General features: G+C 40.0%; 2 protein-coding genes, 1 long non-coding RNA gene and 1 pseudogene across 3 annotated transcripts in view; 2 read left to right on the top strand and 2 right to left on the bottom strand.

The window, feature by feature from the left end:
* Positions 1-1,421, bottom strand: part of LOC149044995 (uncharacterized) — a 1,813-nt gene extending 392 nt beyond the window's left edge. Inside the window, exons 1-2 of the mRNA XM_089207579.1 lie at positions 641-1,421; positions 1-218 (exon numbers count right to left, since the gene is read on the bottom strand). The exon at positions 1-218 is cut by the window's left edge and continues 392 nt beyond it. Of these exons, the coding sequence (XP_089063705.1) occupies positions 1-218; positions 641-1,310 (888 nt within the window). The 5' untranslated portion in view covers positions 1,311-1,421. The remainder of the gene's footprint in view (positions 219-640) is intronic.
* A 2,203-nt stretch (positions 1,422-3,624) lies between these two features.
* Positions 3,625-6,152, top strand: LOC149044994 (uncharacterized; annotated as a pseudogene).
* Positions 6,153-6,164: 12 nt separating this feature from the next.
* Positions 6,165-8,358, top strand: LOC149044993 (uncharacterized). The gene is made up of 2 exons (XM_089207566.1): positions 6,165-6,939; positions 7,397-8,358. The coding sequence occupies exons 1-2, from the start codon at positions 6,177-6,179 to the stop codon at positions 8,314-8,316; spliced, it is 1,683 nt and encodes a 560-aa protein (XP_089063692.1). The 5' UTR covers positions 6,165-6,176; the 3' UTR covers positions 8,317-8,358.
* A 3,156-nt stretch (positions 8,359-11,514) lies between these two features.
* On the bottom strand, positions 11,515-12,187 carry LOC149044992 (uncharacterized). Its single transcript, XR_016186944.1, has 2 exons — positions 12,019-12,187; positions 11,515-11,910 (listed from the first exon to the last, which is right to left on the bottom strand). It is a non-coding gene; the product is annotated as an uncharacterized LOC149044992 (long non-coding RNA).
* Positions 12,188-14,337: the final 2,150 nt, after the last annotated feature.

The raw sequence follows: 14,337 nt of genomic DNA, 5'->3' as shown, positions 1-14,337 counted from the left end.
TTCCACACTTGTGCGTACAGAACTCATAGATGCATTAAACTCTTCCATTTGTCTTGTTAACACCCCATGTCTGAAGGGGCACTGCAGATGGGTACGTAGAGGATATGCCAGATCCCCGTAGATACACATCTCTTGTCCAGCAGGAGAAAAGGCGAACTGTGCCAGGTCAACATAAAGGCCAGATGTGTCCAGCATTCTTGCATCATGCATTCGTCCCTCTGAACAAGGGCAAAAAAAATAATTTTTGAACCACAATCAGTTACACATTGGCTGGCTGACAAACTGTTACCTATGTAGACCATTGATTAGCTTTGTAAGTGAGTACGCCAAAAACAACATAGGATTGGCTGGCTATTATTCTTGCAGTCCAGGTACTTATGGCCTGTAAGTCAGAGTTTAGAATTTATTGGTCTGTGGTGACAGGAAAACTAGTTCCTCTAATAAAAATTGGGAGTGGGAGCTACTGAAAATACCTCTGATTTGAGAGACCGGGAGGAAGTCATCAAGAAACGTTAGCTTAACCTTTTGAGAAAAGAAATCAATCTAACTTTTAACTTCACATAAGTGATAAAAATGTCTATCCAAGTGAAAACAGCTACGGCACTATCCCACTATAAAAAATGAATGAATATACCGTTACCTACTGATCCAAACAGATTGCCAATCAATCCATTTGGTGGGGCCAAGGATTGAAATTTAAGAGCGTGAACACGCTTGTGGCCATTATAAACAGCTCTTTGATTGACTCCTGGTTTTGATATGGGACGAACTGTTCCATCAACAAAGCCGAAACAGTTGTCCAAGGCGGCACCTTTGTCATGAATTGCTACAGAGTAAGTTTGCAGTAGGTTAGGAGACATAATGAAATGATTCCATTCGGTAATCCTGTGGCCATGAGCATTGTACATCCATTCAGTAACTTCGTTGCTAATCATGCTGAGCTCGGGTACTGATCGACCAAAAGTAGAAATCATATCAGACAACCTAAATGGATAGCTAAAACGCTTTAGTATAACACAAAGTCCTTCTGTTGAATCACAAACGGTACCATTCGGGCATGTGAAGGTATCAGGCATCTGTAAAACATCCACCAACAATGAGATGTCACTCTTTTCAAATCTGAAGTCTGCCTTGCACTCTGCGGGGTCTTTGTTTTCGAGGGAAAATTTTTCATAATCCCAGTGGCGAAACGGAAGGTTTTGGGGAGTGAATTCTTCATACAGCACGGCAAATTCTTCGTCATCTATTAGCTTTTCTTCCAGAGAAAGGAGCAAAGCTTCCTGTAAAGTCTTAAATGAGTTTTGAGTCATTCTTATAGGGAAAGGCGAAAAGCGTTTTCACTGTTTTCCAGATCATAACTATTAGTCTAAATGATCGCGTTGTTGATCTTAACTACATATTTCCCGCGCTTAGAACGCGGTGCTCGCCCAGCCCCACTCTCGGTCCTCACGTTTTCCAGACCACCGCGTTCTCAGTTCTTAAGAGCCATTTTCCGAGAAAATCGAAAATCGCATGACACTCGTGAAAAAAACGAATTTTTTTTCCTCTTGCCAAAACATCCCTTTTAGTAACCTTATTGAAGAAAAAATAATTTTGGGTTCAAGCGATTCATTGTACGGGAGAAATTACAAAAAGTTTGAAAAATCGATTTTTTGCTGGTTTTTCGTACTCAAAAGAACAAAATCCGACCGCAACTTCGAGAAAACGGTGAACGCATAAGAAACAATCCCTAACATCGAAACTTCAGCCGAGTATTATTTCGTACTGACTCTTTAATTTCCTGAAAGAAATTTGAAGAAAGAAGTTTTTAACAATTTACAATCGACAAGTTTAAAAAGGTCAAATTTGTATCCCTGGAAATGTTAATAAATGAAGGCGAACTTTAACTGTTGTAAAAGGCCACTGGTATATGCCGCTTCCTAGTAAAACCCATATAGAATAAAACCTTGGCTATTGAACTAAATTACTGGAAAGTTTTAGCTCTGGAAATCCAATATAGTCCTCACACTAAAGTAAGCAATTTGAGTATCTGAGTAAATAAAATTTATGCAAATTAGACGGCCCGCTGAATAAATTCATATTTTTAACGCAAAGTTTTGTTGAACGAACAACTTACCATTGCTTGTTGCGATAGAAGTTAAATCCATCTCTCAATCTGTTTGTCCTGTGAAGTGGCAACTCATCCATACCTGATTTTGACCAAAATGTGTCCAGCAACTTCAGTGCTTGAGCTATCTAAACACTTCCCACGCAGCGCTTATTACGCATTATCAGACGCTTTAATAATAATGAAACCCGATTATGTTTTGGTCCGAAAATAACATACAATGATGAAAATTAACCACTGCTCAAACCACACAGTTAACAAGGTGAGTATTATTCTTATTGTGCGAAAAAATCAGATACTAGACGGGATAACAAGATCATATGACGTGTAATTTAGCAAACGTGCAAAGATTGGTCACGCTAGCTTGTCGCATATGACGGTACGTGCTATACTTCGTACACAATGTAAACAGACAAAGAAGCAATTACAGCTGTCCCAATGAAAAAATGTACAACCGTACGTCTGTTTATAGATCATCAGTGTAAAAATATTCGACTCTAGGAACAATATTAATAAAACATTTCCAGGTCAAATGCTCCTGGAATAAAATTTATATATTGTCACGAACTGTTTCGCCACTTACTATTGCACGTGCCTCTATGATATTATTTTTAATTGAATTATTCCCGTCTAGTATTACGAATACCGAAACAGCGTTGGTGGAGTTTGTCTCGTTTGTTGGGAGAGCTTTGTTTTTTGTCATGGCTTCGGCAACGTTTCACTCATGTAGTTTTTCTGGTTTATTACACGACGCCACACCCTGTGGTTTAAGCACCGATTATCCAGGCCAAGTTGAAGTTCTCGCTTTAAGAAATTGTACAAGGGACATTTCGAGGCACTGCGAGCTGTATGGATTAAAAGCAGATACAGCACTTGACACTGAATGAAAACTGCTGTTAGCAAGAGCAGGTAAATCTTATGTACTGTCTTACCGTCTTACGTAGCGGCTAATAGTGGTGTACATTTCCATCATCTCTTTATCACAGACCTCACGATGCTCATGTTATTCTAAGAAAATCTTCGGGTGCTTTCCATTCAGCCCAAAATTCCGCAAGTTTCGGTTAGAAATCAAATGGAATGGACCATTTCGGTTCGGTCCTACCAGAATATTTGGGAACGCCTTTGAAGCTGGTCCACTTTGACTGGTCAGGTTATTTCGGTCGGTCAGGTTATTTCGGTCGGTCAGGTTATTTCGGTCGGTCGAACCGAAATATCCCCTTCCATTTGACAAAATTATTGTCCCCAGTACTTGTGTACCACTCTTTTGTATCCTGCTTGCAAGAACAATAAGCAAACGAGTTCATCTCTTTAAAAATCGCAGGCTTTTATCCGCGGCGTTAATATTTTGCAAATCTAATATTAACGCTTACGATAGCAAAAAAGATCTTTATTCACCACCCCCTCCCCCCCCCCGCTCCGCCACCCACGCACACACACCTGTCACTGATACACAGACTTTAAAGACGTTTTTATGAAAAAGGGGACCTCGAGATCTCCTAGCACACGAGCCTCTCAACTCGCTCGAGATGTATGCAATGGATAATTTTCCCTTTACCTTTGTTTAGGGGTATTTGCAGTGGAAGAGTCCCACTTGTCATTGACAATATGCCCTCGCCACAGAGCGGAATTTGGTATGCGCTGGAGATCCTCAAAAGTGAAGTGTAGCATTCCACTAGATATAGCTGCTCACAAAACAGCCTCGGTCAAAGGCGATCGGCATTTGGACAGCGTTCTATCTGCATTTATTTTAAACACTGAAGGAATACTTATTCAAGTTGGATCGCGTAAGTTTATCGTAACACATTTGTAGCTAAAGTATACGCTTTAATTTTAAACGAGCGAGGGCGTAAAGCAACATATGCGCAAGCGTTACAATACCCTTTATACTCCTGTTCCCCTCCCCCCCAAAGAAGAAAATGGCTTTGAAGAATAGTAAAGAAATCGGCGATGGCCTTTTAACAAGGTTAACATTTATTTTTGCTACAGCTCTTTGCAGAATGTGCAAGCAACATTTCGCGGAGACAAACCAACAACAGAAAGTGACACCCGCACCAATGATTGAAGTTACTCCATGCGTAGAACTAGAGACTTCAGAAGCAAATGTAAGTAAGTAAACGGTAACCTTGGATACAGACAGTTATTCCAACATAACAAATGCCAAAATTCCGAAAGGGCTGGGTAACTGTGAATAACTGTAAACTTTGAAAATGACTCTGAAAATGATTTTAAGACGAATAGGTCACTGTTCGTTTCTTTAAATTCCTTTTGGTCTGGCTGGAGCGGGAGTATTGATAATGATAGCGGTATGCATGTAAATTCATATTTTCTTTTTTTTAAAATGATGTATAACTTAAGTTTCGAACTATAATAAAAAAAACTAATGCCCAGTGACAAAATAAACAGAAATATTGAAGTAACATTGATGTCTAAACGTCTTTTTTGTACGCTACAGAACAGCTCAAACTCATCTCCAGGACAAAGTGATACCGGTCAATCTGTTGAAGAGTTCGCAGAAAGCCTTGGACGTCTAACAATCGCTGATGACACCTTTCTGTCACCAGACACAATAAGCACAGCTTCCACTCAGAGTGACGAGCCCACACCTGTGATCTTACATGAGCCGCGCGAAAAGCTGAGTGAGTTCCTGGCAGCATGCAAACTTGAACCGCTTGGAAAGCCATGGCTTTCTTGGAGTGATTCCTCTGAGCGAACAAGACAACGTCAAACAAGGAGAGCCACAGAAATAGTAGCAACTGTGCTAAAGAGCGTCACCCCTGATAATGCTGGTGAACTCTGGCGACGTTTAGCCTCTTCTACGGCTATGAACAAGGCCCTAGGTGTAAGTGAGTTGTCACATTCAGAGCATTTGTATTTAGAGGCACTAGCAGAAGCGTACCAGAATGCAACCAGCTGGGATACCCGTAGACAAGTGCTTTCGATTATGGCAGGGGTTTGAACTTTCAACGACATTTCCCTTTATATCCCGGGGTTGACAAGATACCGATACTCCATGGCTAATCTTCATCGATCACAGTTTGGCCGAGGCGCTCAAGTTCCACAACAGCCTACCACACGAATACGAGTAGACTTGAGGCAGCTTGACCACTTTCTTGGTTTCATCACGAGCCCGCATCTTGTTCAGGACCTTCCATTTGGGCAGAAACATCTCAAGCGTTCGTCTGGTGAGGTTATTCAAGTACCTAACGTAATCCGTATGATGATACCCGAGCGAGTGATACAACAGTACACTCAGTACTGTTTGGAGATCAACTTCAAACCATTCAGCGAAACTACTATGAGACGGATACTCTTTGAGTGCAGTGCCTCTGTAAGAAAATCACTGCAGGGCTTACATTATTTTGCAGCTGAAGGTGCTCGCGCATTTGATGATCTCGTGGCCCTCGTACGCCAAATAGGGGGATTAGGTTCCGGCAAGGAGTGGGAGACTACAGTTGTGCAAGCTCTTATGACAAGCAAGCAGTATTTGAAGGGGGACTATAAGGTAATGTGAATTCTGACTCCAGAAAGATAGCTTGAATAAAACTAAAAGTAAGTACTTATTTTACCTCGTCAACAAAATCATTCCGTAAAACAAATATATATTTTGTACTCTTTTTCTTCACTAAGTGGTGCACGTGTAACTAGCTTACATAAATTCTCGAGATTAACAATGCGCGCACGAGGATAGTTTTTTTTCTAAGGTTAAGGTTAAAAGTTATTCGCCCCCTTACGTTAATAATATATGTTAGATTAAAAAATCATTTGATTAACTATTATATTGAAGTATAAGCACAGACAAACAGTAATCTCAGTTTTGTTTTATCAACAGGTTCATGTCACAAGCCCCTCTAACGTAGCAGACCATTGTGTGTTGTTTGCTCTTAGCGACAGTAGTGATGCAGATTACCAGCAATAATGCAGTCACCAACACACTGATCTTTGTGACCGTTGTCAAAGTCTTCAAGAAACTCTGGCAAAGATTGAACGGGTCCTTGGCGAGACGACCTTTCCGACTCAGGACGCGAAAGACGAAGCGCTATTTATATTCCAGATAGCCAAGCAGGCCATAATGTCCTGGAAATGCCACATCCTTAGATCAGCTAACCAAGACCAAGCGAGAATAGATGCACTGGAGAAACTTGACGACAACACTGTCTTGATAATTAACGACTGGGCTATGAAGTTCCTGCCACAAAAATACAGAGAGTCCCAAACCGACTGGTTTGGTAAGCGAGGTATCTCCTGGCACGTTTCTGTCGTCTACCGTCGTGTGAACGGGGTACTCCAGTGGCAGGGCTTTCTGCACATAGTCCAGTCGTGCAATCAAGGCAGTGCTGCAGTGGTTAAAATCATGCAGGATGTCCTGAATACCATCAAGCTGGAGCACAGTGAGATTAACAAGGCGTTCTTTCGCCAAGATAACGCAGGATGTTATCATTCGTCGTCCACCGTACTCTCATGCCCAGTGATATCCTCCTCCACCGGCATCGAAATCAAGCGCATTGACTTTTCTGACCCACAGGGTGGAAAAGGTGCCGCAGACAGGCTCGCTGCAACCTGCAAGAATCACGTCAGGACTTTCATAAACGAAGGAAATGACGTGACCAATGTCGAACAACTGAAGAGTGCTCTTCTTTCGCATGGGGGGATAGAAGGAGTTCGAGTTGCTGTCATGCAAAGTGTTGAAGAGGAAGCAGTAGTAGATGACAACAGAAAGATTATTGGTATCAACAAATTAAACAATTTCGAGTTTAAAGACGAAATTCTCGTAGCTTGGCGCGCTTATGGTATGGGAAAGGGAAAAGAGATCCCATTGGAAACAACATCAGAAGGTTAGTCTAATGAAAATTCACAATTCTTCCTTTTTTAGAATTATTTCATCGCGCAAATATATATTTTTTTAATAGTTTGAGTAAAAAGGTGTACGTTTATCGTTTGTTATAGCCTTCAGACGCATGAAAGGCATCCATTTCCTATCCTGGTACGCAGGAGGAGCGGGTGTCTGCCACCCCGTGGGGTTTTGCTTTGTAAAAGACTTAAGCCCCTCAGACACTTAATAAATTTAAGTCCTTGATTTGTTCTACAAAATTTTTAAAACGAACATTGCAGAATATGGCGGTTCTGAAGAACATGTCCGGTCATAATATGTAAAAAGCAAACGTTTCATCTGTTCGCGCAGCAAAGTGGACCAAAGGGGCACTCTTCACAGACTGTGCAGAGTAAATTATTGAAGTAGGTTAACAGTGCTGTTTATGTAAATCTTGTTTCTTTATGTGTTATCTACTTCAGAGCATGGCATTGGTTGGCTTTCATCTGAGTTTTCTTCTGGAGACTTTAAACCCCTTAGCCCAAAACCGACTCAGTCAAGGAAGAAGCAAGAGACGGAAGTGGAGCAGGTTCATGATCCCACTGACAATACAAATGAATCGTCATCCGTGTTTACCTGCCCTCAGGATGGGTGTGTTAAGGTCTTTCAAAGGCTGTCTTCTCTCGAAAAGTACCTATCTTTAGAGAAATGTACCAAGTCTTTAGAGAAACGGTCTTTGTTAGACCTTGCCAAACTGGACTACAAGTCCAGGTTGGAGGAGGGCACGACCAGTCAAGTTATTTCGTTTGCGTCTTTTAGGGATACAAGAGAGGCTACATCCGGCGAAGTAGAGGTAAAAGAAGGATGGGCGCTAAAGCCGAGCAAAAAAGCATATCGCTTTAACCAAAACCAGAGGGATTATCTAAATGCGAAGTTTACAATTGGTCAAACCAGCGGCAGAAAACTGGACGGTGATATCGTATCACGTGAAATGAGACGTGCACAAAGACTTGATGGTGTTCGTTTGTTCAAAGTATCCGAGTTTCTTACCCCGCAGCAGTGCACTTCATATTTCTCACGTCTTGCAGCGAAGGTCCGACGGCAAACATCCGACGATGCTGAAATCCAAGCTGTAGTAGAAGAGGAAAACTTTACCATGGCAAGAGAAACAATCCTATCCATCACGCTACAGCAACCCATCACTTACGATCAGTACGATATCTGTGCCATGGCCAAGGGAGGATCTCTGGAGCGACTTAAACTTGGAATGCTTCAAAACATTTGTCAGCAACTAGAATTAGAAGTACCTCCCAAGCCTGTTCGCCGCAAAGCGCTCTACGTTGACTTGCTGAAAAAAGCCGTCATTAATTGCACTTGCCAGCTCCGTGGGAAAAATATGTAGAAACAGAAAGTACTACCCTGCTCACAGACGTTTTTCTGTTTTGGGAATTTGGTGCACGCACAAGATAAGCGATTGCTCGTGACAGAGGGCGGAACGCGGTTTTTTTTATACGTGCACTCGACGATATCTAAAAATGAAGAGAGTCTGTGAACAGGCTAGTAAAGTACACAAATTGTAGAGTTTTGCCTAAACGGTGTTCTCACTTTTCCTCAGAGGCTTGCTTCCAGGAGTGAATCATTCACCATTTGTTCTCGCCGGAATAACTAAGTCAAGAAAAAATCTATTTTGTTCATTGTTTTGCTTCCTTTACTTATTTTTGAAGTTTGTTTATGTTTAAAAGAGCGTTCCTTTTCGGAAAGTGAGATCATTTCTTGTTTGTCAGGGTGAGTCCTTGTTACAAATCAGTCAGTTACCTTTCAGCTCGTGACTATTTGCAAGTTATAAATGTCTCTTCCCGCTCTGACAAATCAATGACATCTTATCTTATAAATGTGAAGAGGTATTTTAGCCTGCATAACAGCCGCTTTATGAGCCAAGCGAGGCGAACGCGGCATTTGCTCGAAGCACGAAACGAGTGCGAAGCGCGAGACGAGGGATGGAGAAAAATAAAGCTTTATTTTTCTCCTCCCCTCGTCGCTTCTCACGCTTCGTGCAAAATGCCACTTTCGCCTCGCTTGGCTCATAAAGCGCCTTTTATGCAGGCTGGAGGTATTTCTGCAAGTTCTTTGAGTTAACCAAAGATAGCTTTGTTTATCTTCACTAAACAACACTTCTAGAGGTCTCTAGAGAAAGCGCTACGCGCGAGAATGTGGAATTTTATAACACTCCACATCGCGTATTCAGCCCTGCGGAGTGGTTCTCTTTTTCTCGCGCTCGCGGCGTGAATTGGTCATAGTTAACTCAAAGATTATTATTAGCCTCAATAGGCTTTTCAACAATTTTGAAGAGGTCTGGAAGGTTTTAAGGATGCGATAAGCACACGCAAGTTTGAAGTTGTGTTGTGGACAAGCTCTAAATGAAACTGAGAATTTCTAGTTACCTGGCTAGGGTTTCCTGGTTTCGGAGGAAAAATCATAAAAAAAAATCCGAAACAAAACTAAAGCAAGCTATAAAGTTGACTTTTATGCTTTTTTTTTTTTTCTTTTTTTGCTGTAGGGATTATTGCAAGGTGGGAAATTCGGGAATAACGAACTTATTAAGGAAACATTTGTGTTTGAAATATTTTGGGAAATATTGTACCACTCTGAATCAAAAACTGTGATGAATGTCTTTCACAGCCGGTCAGCATATGCATGTGTCCAGACCAATACAAATATATAAATTAAATAAAGCAAGAAGGTCTGTTCTGTGAAAAGTTTATATATTTTTTTTACCAAAACAAAGGCCGAAAACAGAAGCTTTTGAGTATTTCGTGACAGTTTGCTAACGTGACCTTGGCATGTAACCGATTTCCGGGTCAGTAGAGGTCATAAGACCTTGTGGTGGCTTGAAATCTTAACTAAACGAATTCAAAATCGAAGTCAACGGTCTCGAATGCATTTTAATTCTGCTTTTTCCCCCTGAAGAAAACTATTTTAAAATTGTGGTAACGGAGTTTCGTCAAGCGATGACAGCTTCAGTTCGAAGTTGCGATCTCAATGATTTCGCTGGTAGCAAAGTAGCTAAACAAACGTTTTTCAGTCGTCATATAAAAAGTTATTTACGGCTCTTACCAACACAGCTGAAAGCTAGAAATAACATTTTCACTGTAAAAACATATTACAAGCAACAGTAAGTAGTCCTTTTACACTAAACTTGGCATTTAGTATGAATTCATTCAGCGGACCGTCTAATTTGCGTAAAGTTTATTAACTTAAATTCTCAAATTGCTTACTCCAGTGTCAGGGCTGTATTTAATTTCCAGAGCTAAAACGTTCCTGTAATTTACTTCAATAGCCAAGGCTTTATTCTATATGGGTTTTACTAGGAAGCGGCATATACCAAAGGGCTTTTACAAAGGTTAAAGTTCGCTTTCATTTTCTAACATTTCAAGAGACACAAATACGACCTTTTTAAACTTGTCGATCGTAAATGTTAAAAACTTCTTTCTTCAAATTTTCTTTTAGGATTTTGAAGATTAAGAACGAAATAATACTCGGCTGAAGTTTCGATGTTAGGGATTGTTTCTTATGCGTTCACCGTTTTCTCGAAGTTGCGGTCGGATTCTATTGTTTTTAAGCGCGAAAAGACAGCAATAAAACGATTTTTCAAACTATTTGTTATTTCTCCCGTACAATGAATCGCTTGAACCCAAAACTATTTTTCCTTGAATTAGGTCACTAAAAGGGATGTTTTGGCAAAAGAAAAAAAAATTCAATTTTTTTACGAGTGTCTTGCGATTTTCGATTTCTCGGAAAATGGCTCTTAAAGTCCCTAATGGCGGCTTTCTGCAACGGTCACTATCGTTATAAATCTTCTGCTAAATCTCTTGTTGTCTGCTTTCAAGAAATGATACATTAAATTATTTATTTAAAACCCCCACCATTTGCTTACCTTTTCAAGAGTGTCTTAAATGTCGTTCTTAGACAAAAAACTCAAGAAACGAGCGAAAACTTCCTTCCCGTTCGGAGAAAATTCAAATTTCGCGGGCGCTCAAGATCGATGAACGCATGTCCTCCGTTGAGAAAATGGGACTGCAATCATGAAGATCATCTATTTCTATAACTTGAGCATGCCTGTAGGTTCTGTACGATAGTGAGGCTTGTACTTTGAGTTTTGGCGGCGGGAAAGTAAAACAACAAAACAAACAGAAGTTATGTGTTCGTATGTATACGTTTTGCGACCATGCTAAGCCGCCATAGTACAAATGCACCTCCAAACTGTTCTATTCAGAACAAGAAAAAGAGCTGCATTTGGATAACAAACTCGTACCTGCAGCAAACGCTCGTTTTATGGAAATTTTAGTAGACAACTGGCTTGTATATAATGCCAAAACCGAGGCAAATGGTTTAGAAACTGCACACTTTGTGGACTTTGATAGTATGCAGTGAGTAATCGAAGAGACAAACGCAAGCTCGCCCCCAGAATCGTTCCAGGACAGCTACATCAAGACCCAGCAGAATACTAAAAATCTTTGCTCGCGATAAAATGCACCTCTACACTAAGGGAAGCTTATATACACTCACAGAAAGCGAACTACAAATATTTACCCTGTGTTCGAGTTGTGTTGAATACAATTCAAGCTTTATTCAAGCAAATTTCGCTATGAACATGCACTGAAACAATGCAAATACACATTCATTGATAATTTTCACGATTGATTGTAGTTTGAACGTGGGCATCTACAAAGAATAATTTTCACGATTGATTGTAGTTTGAACGTGGGCGTCTACAAAGAATTACATTTCTGTCAAGCTCGGCTGAAATTACGCGACATGTAAATCAAGCTATATTTATAAATTTACCAGCATCTTCCTCTTCACGGACATTGCCATCTTGTGTTATTTTTGCTCTTTTCCTTCGGCTGGGTTTGGTTTCAGATACAACCTCCCCGCCGCTGAAGGCCACAAAAGAACGCAGAAATTCCATTTCACTCACTGGCATTAGAAGTACAACCTAAAACACGGCATTTACATTGAGTAACAAACTCCAAAACAATCGATATGCTTTCACAAGTGAAACAACAAAAAAGGTGTTAAAATGCATGTATATGAAGTACGATACCTGTCTAAATTCTTCTTCTGTAGATGCCATTCTTGTTGTTTTCGCTTACCTTTTCACAGAGCCGAGAAGTAAACAAGCGAAAAACCTTCCCTTGTGCAGTCGCCTGAAAAATTACTTCGTGCGAATTACGCGGGAGTACTACACGCCTGGGTGAATAAGCCAATCAAAGCAGAGTATTCCAATTTGTGATTGACGGGCTGAGCCGCTCAGCCTCAATTTATAGGCTCGCTCCGTGTTTAAATGTGACTTTCTGAAATGGGTGACACCGCTGGATTTTTTACCTCGAAGGCTCGGTTTATTCGTCTGGGCATTGCTTTCGGTGGCTGCCGAAAACGTGTCGGTTTTATTCGTTTCGAAAAAGGTGAGATATTTTGGAAGAAGACCAAAGGAACTGCGGAAGGCACTTCAAAAGACTTGGACAATAGTGTAATTAAGCTACCTTGCGCGAATAGACTTGTGATCTTGTATCCTTTTGTTTACATTGTCTTGAGATGAATGAACTCGAGATCGATTAACTGCAATCATTTGAATGGATTTAGTTTCTATTCACGGTGTATTTTTAGCCTTAATATGTTTTTAGGATTAAAGAGCGTCGCAAAAGATTTAAAAATGGATCTTGGACGAGTTGTTGTAATCACTGCGAAGAGCAAAAGCGAAAATAGTTTATCATTTCGAGCGCCGATCGTTTTGTTTTGATCCGAATGAGTGCACTTGAATCAAACTACTTCTTTATTATGTAAATATTGCGTGTCATAAATAGTGCTCGTGTTCGCGCGCTGGCGGTTCATTCTTTCACAACTTTCGTCTTGTTCGAATGAACCTGTTGTGATCTGACCGTGTTGTTTATTGTCGCGATGGAGTTTAGTGTTGGCGATTCTGTCGAAGCTGTCGATCAGTTAGGAATTTGGACAAAAGCGAAAGTTGTCAGCAAATCGGACAACGCAATTGTTGTAAATTTCTCTCCGTTCATCTGTTAACAAAAGAAAAATATCTCACCTACATCAAAGAAGTTGCGCTCTTCACGATCTTCGGAAGCATGCCGGCATGTCGGCAAACTCATCGGAATGAATAAGTAATGAGAAAGAACAATAGCCTGAATATATGAATACTTAACAACCTCAATTTTTGAGGTTCACATTTAATCCGCTATGGAGTTGTAATGTATTGTAATTATCATTTTAAGTTCTGTATTAGTTCTTGGATAGGTGTCCTTACCCAGTGGGTGGACAAAAGAACATCTTATTTAAGGATTGTGCTTATTTAACGTTGCATAATCTTTTTTTTATTCATTTCGTTGTATTGTAGGTTTTTGTTATTACATAATGTCTTTTGTCTGGTAAGATAATTTGTAGTTTGGTTTTTCTTTCGTTTGCTATATAATTGTAAAAAAACCCATTTTTTGTGTAATTCATTCAGGTTTATTCGAAGTTGTGTTCAAATTTATTCGAAGTCATTCTAGGTTAGTTTGTTTGAGATCGGTCATTTTGTGTTCAATTTAAATTGTTATTCATACTTAATTCAAGTTAATACTTAAACGTTCAACTAGTGAACAGTAGGTAACTGGTATGTTCATTAAAGTTGTAATAAAGTTAATATTTTGACACTTATTATGATTAAATTGAAGGGTTTCAATCTTTTTTTTGTGGTTTGTTTTGACTATCATGTTGCCTCTATTTGATGGGTCACCTGGTGCCTCCCAAACTGTCTTGAAAGGGGAATCTTTGCTGAATTAACCATTCTATCTTCCCTTTATCAACCCAAAACAGATACTGAACAGTACTGTCAAAGAGAAAACCACGTATAGAAGGAAAAACATGGTAAACTCAAGAGGCTTTGCTAACAGTGTGCAAGTGTGTGGAAAAGAAACCACCTTTTGGCAGCATTTGATTGAACTGGGAGGGAACTACTGAAAGAGAGAGAGAGATGTCGGGTTTGTTACAAGAAAACAAACCATAACCATCATCCTTCTTTTGATACCATTGCCACTGCAAAATTTGTGAGTTGAATTTTTCCTGCACGTAGGCATCAAAGTAGGGAACCATTGAGGAAGGGAAAATGAAATGGACAGACTCTGTTGAAGGACACTAGCCAGGCTCATTTTTATTAAATTGATTATTGATTAGTTTAATAATTTCAGAATGATCCTAGATGAATATAGTCACAATGTTCATCTGTTTGTTGATATTTCTATCAGTTTTGTAACCGGACTTTTCAGCATCACCACGCACATATAAAAGTGTGTTTAGCATCCCTGTAATCAGTTCTTTGTAAGTTTTTGGGTAGATAGACTGTTGGTCTAGACCATAAATAAATCATATC

The sequence above is a fragment of the Pocillopora damicornis genome, chromosome 5 (assembly GCF_964200805.1).
Source record: "Pocillopora damicornis chromosome 5, jaPocDami1.2, whole genome shotgun sequence".
Classification (NCBI taxonomy): Eukaryota; Metazoa; Cnidaria; class Anthozoa; order Scleractinia; family Pocilloporidae; genus Pocillopora; species Pocillopora damicornis.
This window is presented reverse-complemented; position numbering and strand designations above follow the sequence as displayed.

Coding starts and splice junctions, on each gene's coding strand:
- LOC149044993 (XM_089207566.1), top strand. CDS start 6,177: ATGTCCTGGAAATGCCACATCCTTAGATCAGCTAACCAAGACCAAGCG. Junction 6,940..7,396: donor ATTGGAAACAACATCAGAAG/GTTAGTCTAATG, acceptor TATCTACTTCAG/AGCATGGCATTGGTTGGCTT.